This window comes from Arachis hypogaea, chromosome 20 (assembly GCF_003086295.3).
Source record: "Arachis hypogaea cultivar Tifrunner chromosome 20, arahy.Tifrunner.gnm2.J5K5, whole genome shotgun sequence".
Taxonomy (NCBI): domain Eukaryota; kingdom Viridiplantae; phylum Streptophyta; class Magnoliopsida; order Fabales; family Fabaceae; genus Arachis; species Arachis hypogaea.
The window spans coordinates 129769300-129777211 of record NC_092055.1 but is presented as its reverse complement, the minus strand read 5'-3'; the positions used below and the strand labels follow the sequence as shown (position 1 = coordinate 129777211).

General features: G+C 42.4%; 1 protein-coding gene across 1 annotated transcript; it reads right to left on the bottom strand.

The window, feature by feature from the left end:
* Nucleotides 1–4147: 4147 nt before the first annotated feature.
* Nucleotides 4148–7129, bottom strand: LOC140183230 (uncharacterized). Its single transcript, XM_072231255.1, has 5 exons — nt 6807–7129; nt 5683–6220; nt 5421–5613; nt 4889–5133; nt 4148–4747 (listed from the first exon to the last, which is right to left on the bottom strand). The coding sequence occupies exons 1-5, from the start codon at nt 7127–7129 to the stop codon at nt 4148–4150; spliced, it is 1899 nt and encodes a 632-aa protein (XP_072087356.1).
* Nucleotides 7130–7912: the final 783 nt, after the last annotated feature.

The window sequence follows — 7912 nt, the reverse complement described above, 5'->3', positions numbered from 1 at the left end:
GATCAGTGACATTCATCACCTTCCTCAACCATGAACGTGTGCCTGACAACCACCTCCGTTCTATATCCGATTGAATGAGTATCTCTGAGATCTCTTAATCAGAATCTCCGTGGTATACGCTAGAACTGATGGCGGCATTCATGAGAATCCGGAAAGTCTAAACCTTGTCTGTGGTATTCCGAGTAGGATTCAAGGATTGAATGACTGTGACGAGCTTCAAACTCCTGAAGGCTGGGCGTTAGTGACAGACGCAAAAGGATAGTAAATCCTATTCCAACCGGATCGAGAACCAACCGGTGATTAGCCGTGCTGTGACAGAGCGCGTGAGCGTAGTTTTCACTGGAAGGATGGAAGGTAGCCATTGACAACGGTGATCCACCAACACACAGCTTGCCATAGGAGGATGTGCGTGCGTGAACAAGAAGACAGAGGAAAGCAGAGATTCAGAAGACAAAGCATCTCCAAAAACTCCAACATATTCTCCATTACTGCATAACAAGTAACCTTTAATCCATGCTCTATTGTTTATTTGCAATTCAACTGATAAACATAATTGACTTCCTGACTAAGACTTACAAGATAACCATAGATTGCTTCAAACCAACAATCTCCGTGGGATTCGACCCTTACTCACGTAAGGTATTACTTGGACGACCCAGTGCACTTGCTGGTTAGTGGTACGCGTTGTGAAAAGTGTGATTCACAATTCGTGCACCAACACCCCTGTGCGTACGCACACATTTCAAAACTCTTAGGAGTGTGCGCACGCACAGACCCTTGTGTGGCCGCACACATCCTGTTTCTCAAAATTTTATTTGTTTTCAATTATTCTACCTTTCCAACATGGTTGTAAGCTTCTAAAACACCATTTTAAAACTTAAGGTTTCTAGAACACAGTTTTATGATAAATTAGAAAATGGAGGCTTAGGTTTCTGGCGTGCTGAGAATGATGTGACGTTGGGTGGAGGATGAGTGATATATGAGATAAGGAATGATGAACTCTTGACCTTGGGAACTGAGTTATGAAAGGGACAGTGGTTGAGTGAGTCGAGGACTCGGATTGAGACGATGGATCTCTGTATACTGACAATATTTTCTGAAAACCACTGAAATATTATTTTTACTGAGAATATGAGATGCTATGCTTTCGGCAGAGACGGCGGTTGGATCCCGCCTGTCAAGGTAGCGGTGGCAGTGCAAGGGCGGTGGTTCATCCTGCTTGTGTTGAGATGTGAGGTCTGTGGCAAGAGTATCCCGCTCGCATCCCTTCGGACCTATAGAGTGTGTATGCGCCGATACTTGGACAGTGATCCGGGAACTATATCTCGGGGGTTCCCATATGAGAAATCCGAAGGGTGACGTCTCCATGGAGATGTGTCGGGTTGGCAGTTGAACCGACAATGTGATATCACAGCCAGTAGGGCAGGCATTCATCATATGCATTTCCTACCTGTTTGTTTGCTTTGCCGACTTGTAATTGTATGCCTAATTGAATAACATGTCTATTTGCTTACTTGATCTACTTGCCTTATATGATTTTACTTGTGAATTACTTGCATTGTTATTAATTGTGCTTTCTACTGGGATTGAGGAGGTTCGGAAGGCGGTGGCGATGGGATCGCATGGAGGATAGGTTGGTTAAGGCTGTGGGACAGCGATGTTTGTTTAGAATTAGAAATCCCTTAAGATAGATCACCCGGTTTGTTTATGATGAGGTTTATATTATGCTTATTTGTTTTAGAATGCTTTAAGCTTGAATCTTGTGATGGATATGGAGCTTAGGATTGCCTTTGGCGTCCCGGGGTCTTATATCCTACATCACTGGGCACTGTTACCATACTGAGAACCTCCGGTTCTCATACCATATCTTTGTTGTGTTTTTTAGATGCAGGTCGCAAGCCACCCCGGTGAGTTGCTTTGGATGGTGACAGGAGCGGAGGATCTTGGTTTCCTTTGGAGTCTTTTGGTTTATTTTGTTTATACATCTCTCTTTTGTATTTTGTTTTGCCTAGAGGCATGTTTATGAGAGAAAAATTTGTATAAGTTGTTTTAGAACTGTCAGTTTTCTGTATAATCATGTATACTTATATATGGCTAGCCGGCTTAAACTCCGCGAATCGAGGCTAGTTTCCTATGGTATTATATACTTATATTTTGTTGTATCTTATCTGTTTCTTGTGCGTTAAGCTAGTAGTTCGTTAGTACGATTTGCGCATTTCAAATTCTATGATTTTGAGCTATATCTTTCATCGAGCTTCTAGATTATTATATTCCTTCTATATATATATACTATGTACGAGCTTAGATCTGCCGTAATCTCTGATTAACCTTTACTTTACGACGCAAGGTAAGGCTTAGGCGAATTAGGGAGTTACATCTTCTTCCTCCTCAATCTGTTTGGTGTCGCTGTGGATGAAATGGGGTAGAAGGAGCTGTTGCTTCTTTTATGGGTCCGGTTGGAGCCACGGGCTCGGTTTGGGCCTCGGTTCAACCGGTTCGGCCTTTTCGGTCTAATTTTGGTCTAAATTTTTTGAAATTGGTATCAAAATTCTTGTTTTGAAGAGATCTATCCTATTTTGATATTAGTTTTGCATTTTCAATTTTTCTAATTAAAATTCAATTTATTGACTAATTATTTATCAATTTTAGCGGGGTTTACATCCTTCCCACCTCATTAGAAATTTTGTCCTCAAAATTCAGAGTGAGTTACCTGAAAAGAGGTGTGGGTAGTCCTTCCGCATCTCTCACTCAAGCTCCCAGGTATGTTCTTCAATACCAGCCTGACTCCAAGCTACTTTTACCAAAGAAACCTCTTTTCCCCGTAATGCTTGATGCTGGTATCATCAATCCTAACCAGAGTTACTGGAAGCGTCAGATCTTCTCTCACTTGGACTGATTCCGGTTCTAGGACATGACTAGGATCAAAAGTGTATTTATGAAGCTGCGATACGTGAAACACGTCATGCAGGTTCGAAAGATGTGGTGGTAAAGTGATCCTATACGCCACCGGTCCAATTCTCTTCAGGATTTCAAATGGTCCAATGTAACGGGGATTTAACTTCTTAGTTTTGATGGACCTCCCTATTGCAGTGGTCGGAGTAACCTTTCAGAAAACGTGTTCTCCTTCCTTAAACTCTAAAGGCTTCCGCCTTTGGTTAGCATAGCTTTTCTGATGGCTTTGAGCCATGAACATTCGACTACGGATTTTCTTTATTTGCTCAGTGGTTTCACTTATCATTTCAGGTCCTATCAGGCTCTTTTCTCCTGCTTCATACCAACATAACAGAGACTGACATTTCCTTCCATACAAAGCTTCATATGGAGCCATTCCAATACTCACATGATAGCTGTTGTTATAAGCAAACTCTACCAAAGGCATATATCGATCCCAGCTCGCTGACTGGTCCAAAACATAAGCTCTTAGCATGTCTTCCAAGGTTTTGATTGTTCTTTCTGATTGGCCATCCGTCTAAGGATGATATGCAGTACTTAGGCTTAATTGAGTGCCAAAGGCTCGCTGAAAGGCTCCCCAAAATCATTATGTGAAGCGAGGATCTCTATCAGATACAATAGTGGAAGGTACGCCATGTAACCTCACAATCTCCTTTATGTATAACCGAGCCAACTCCTTCATAGTACAACTTATCCGAATAGGCAGAAAATGAGCTGACTTGGTCAGTCGATCTACAACCATCAAAATAGCATCACAACATGTCCGATTTATTGGTAAACCCAACACAAAATCCATAGCAAAGCTTTCCCACTTCCACTGTGGAATCTCCAAAGGTTGAAGGGTTCCTACTGGTCTTTGATGTTTGATTTTGACTTTCTGACAAGTTAAGCATTTGAAAACATGCAATGCCACATCATTTTTCATTCCTGGCCACCAGAACATCGTCTTTAGGTCTTGGTACATCTTGGTGCTTCCCGGATGAATGGAGAAACCGCTCTTATGAGCTTCCTCCAATATGCTCTGTCGTAAATCCCTGACATCTGGCACAATTATCCGACCCTTGAACCTCCACAACCCATCTTTATCTTCTGACACTCTCTATTGCTTTCCTTTCTCAATTGCCGGCAAAATCTTATACAATTTTTGGTCATTCTGATGAGCCTTTACTAGTTCAGTCTTGAAGTCGCTTGAAATCTATAACTGACTTATGCATAAAGTCCCAAACTCTTTTCTGATTTCCAGTTTCAATCCTTGGAAGGCTTTTAGCAATTGTTCCTCTCTTAGCATCATCCAAGCGGCACATAGAGATTTTCTACTCAAGGCATCTGCCACCACATTCGCCTTTCCCGGATGGTAGTTCAGCTCGAAGTCATAGTCCTTTAGGAGTTCCATCCACCTCCTCTGACGCATATTCAACTCTTTTTGTTCAAATAGGTACTTCAAGCTTTTATGGTCCGAGAAAACTTGAAATTTCACACCATAGAGATAGTGCCTCCAAATCTTCAAAGCAAACACCACGGTAGCGAGTTCCAAATCATGAGTTGGATAGTTTCTTTCATGTGGCCTTAACTGACATGAGGCATAAGCTACAACTTTATGATGCTGCATTAACACCCATCCTAAACCCTTCAAGGATGCATCACAGTATACCTCAAATGGTTCTCTTGGTTCAGGCAACACCAATACAGGTGCAGTAGTCAACCTCTGCTTCAACGCAAGGAAACTCTCCTCGCACTCAGGAGTCCATTCAAAAGGAACATCCTTCCTGGTCAGCTTGGTCAAAGGCAAAGCGAGCTATGAAAACCCTTTAATGAACCTCCGATAATAACTCATCAAACCTAAGAAACTCCTGATTTCCATCACTGAAGTTGGTCGCTCCCAATTCATCACCGCCTCAACCTTAGCAGGATCTACTGCTATCCCTTGCTTACTTACCACATGACTAAGAAATTTCACTTCAGACTTCCAGAACTCACACATGGATAGCTTGGCATGCAACTTCCTATCCTTCAGGATTTGCAGCACTGTTCGCAAGTGCTCTGCATGCTCATCCTCTGTCTTAGAGTAGATAAGAATGTCGTCGATAAACACTACAACAAACTTATCCAGATATGGATGGAAAATCCTATTCATGTAATCTATGAATATCGCCGGAGCATTAGTCAATCCGAAGGACATCACTGTGTATTCATAGTGGCTATAATGCGTTATGAAGGTAGTTTTAGGAATATCTTCATCTCTGACCCTTATTTGATGGTATCTGGATCGTAGGTCAATCTTGGAGAACACACCGGCTCTTTGTAATTAGTCCATCAGGTCATCAATCCCTGGCAACGGGTATATATTCTTCAAAGTAATCTTATTCAGCTGCCGATAGTTAACACATAAGTGCATACTCCCATCTTTCTTCTTTACCAGAACACCGGTGCGCCCCACAGAGAAACACTTGGTCGGATAAAGTTCTTACCCAACAGATCCTCCAGTTGAGACTTCAATTCGGCCATTTCTAGAGGTGACATCCTATAAAGAGCACTCGAGATTGGTCCAGCTCCAGGCACCAACTCAATAGCAAACTCAACTTCCTGGTTAGGTGAAAATTCTTCAATGTCATCGGGAAATACCTCCGAAAACTCACACACCACCGAAATTTGTTCCAAGCTCTGATCATCACCCAAAACACCCGTAGCTAACAACAATATTCCCTAGCATTCGGCCCTAGAACAGTTTACTGTCATGGAATTCATGTAGTAGTTATTCACCACAACCGGCCCTTCTATGTCTTCAGGCATAAAACACACTATTTTTGTAGAGCAATCGAGTAGAACATGGTTCTTGGATAACCAGTTCAATCCCAGAATAAGATCAAGACCAGTCATCGGCAAACAAATTAAGTTATGCACGAAGTCACGCTGTTCTATTCGAAAGGGAACTTGGGGGCACCTTAACCTAGTCACCATAGCCTCGTGGGTGGCATTATACACCTTTAAATCATACCCCAGGACTACTATTTTCAATCCTAACTCATCAGCCTTCTCAAATGCAATAAAAGAATGTGTAGCTCCAGAATCAAGCAAAGCATTCAAAGTTTTATCCGCCATCTCATAGTTACCTCTGATCAATGTCTCTGATCCCTCAGCACCTACTGAAGAAGTAGTATATACTCTCCTTGGTTGCTGCACTCTGCCTGTCTCATACCTCTTCTTCTCTGGGCAGTTGTTAGCCAAGTGTCCAGGCTGTCCACAGGAATAACAGACTCCAGTCCCAAACCTGGACAGCCCTAAATAGTACTTCCTACATCTATGGCAACTCAAATCCTATTGTAGCTGCTTCCCCTATCTTCTTCCCTGATTAGCATTGGTATTAGGCCTCCTGAAGTTGCCTTGTCCCTGGTTATTCTGAGGGACAAAGCCGCCACGCTTGAACTGTCTACCCCTAGGTGCAAAATTCCTCCTTGTAGTCCTTTGGAATGGCATCCTCATGTTCCTTTTTCTGCTGCAACCCTTCTGACACACTCCTCGGCCACCCTGCTCTTATTCACAAGCTAAGAGAACACCCGAATCTTCATTCGTGCTACAAATCTTTGAATGTCACTCTGAAGGCCCCTTCATACTTTATGCACTTCCACTCAGTAAAATTCTCAGGAGCTCCCTGACAGATGTGTGAAAAGCGGCACAGTTCCTCAAATTTATTTGTGTAAGTAATGGTCATCTGGCCCTATTTCAGCTGAAGCAATTCAAGTTCTTTGGGATTTCTAACTGAGTTGGGGAAATATTTCTTATAGAATTCTTTTCGGAATATCTCCCAAGAGATCACAACCCCGTCAGGCTGCAGAATGCGCCTTATGCCCTGTCACCAATGCTGAGCTTCACCATGCAGCTGGTACGTTCCAAACTCAACCCAATATTCATCAAGAACCTGCTGAGCCTGTAATGCCCGCTCAATAGCTTGTATCCAGTTATCCGCATCAGTAGGGTTTGAGGTTCCTCTGAAGGTCGGAGGGTTAACCTTCAGGAAGGAGGAAAGTGACATTGGACCATTATCGCCATTATTACTATTGTTTCCATTATTAATTTGATTTCCCAAGGCTTCAGCTGTCACTTGTATTGCTGCTGCCATATTGCCTAAAGCAGCCATGAAGTCTACAGGGTTAGGAGTATTCTCTGACACTTCAGGCATAGCATTGCCTATTCTGCCTCAACCTCGCCCGCGTCCATGTCTGCGAGTAGACATCTGGTCCCTATACATACCAAACAAGTGATATTAAGTTGATCAGTCTCAATATCGCAAGTCTAGTGCTTTAAGTCCCAAATGCATACTCATGAACGTTTATGCCACATATATCAATTAGATATCCTACTAGCACATAGACACATACACAGAGAATGCACAGAAGCATAGTCAGTCTGTCCTCAGGCTTTGTAGGAACGAACTACTCTGATACCATAGTGTAACACCCTACTACATAGTGGCTTACGCTTAAGTCATAGAACAGAGATAGTGTGGTGTTACGGATCTCTAATCAGATAAAATATACATATAATGGTGAAAGAGATAATATACTAGGAGCCTTGAAAAATGGGTAAAATAAAATCGCAAAATAAAAAGCGCAACGCTCAAGAAATAGGATTACTTGCGTGCTAAGAAACCTAAGAGGTAATGATTAGGATAAGCAAGAGAGTAAAGGAAAGCCAAGAAAATAGCATAGCTAGCTCCTGATTCAGCCTGCGAAGCCAAGGCTGGCCAGAGAATATATATACATACATATACAGATATCCCAAAATACTCAAAATAAGGTCCCAGCTCTCCCTTAAGCTCTATGAGGAATAAAATAAACAAGTTTCTTGGAGAGCAAGCTAAGTACATAGGTACATATATATACAATCATAAAACCCAAAATAACCCAGGGACTACTCCGCTTCAAGATCCAGACACCTAGCGGGGAGCCTCTTGACCTGCATC

Bases quoted from the DNA above. Each gene is read 5' to 3' on its own strand.
- LOC140183230 (XM_072231255.1), bottom strand. From the start codon at position 7,129: ATGCCTGAAGTGTCAGAGAATACTCCTAACCCTGTAGACTTCATGGCT. The intron at 5,614-5,682 runs GTAAACTGTTCT...GGTGATGATCAG, and splicing joins ACTACATGAATTCCATGACA to AGCTTGGAACAAATTTCGGT. The intron at 4,748-4,888 runs GTAAGTAAGCAA...GGGTTTTCATAG, and splicing joins TGAAATTTCTTAGTCATGTG to CTCGCTTTGCCTTTGACCAA.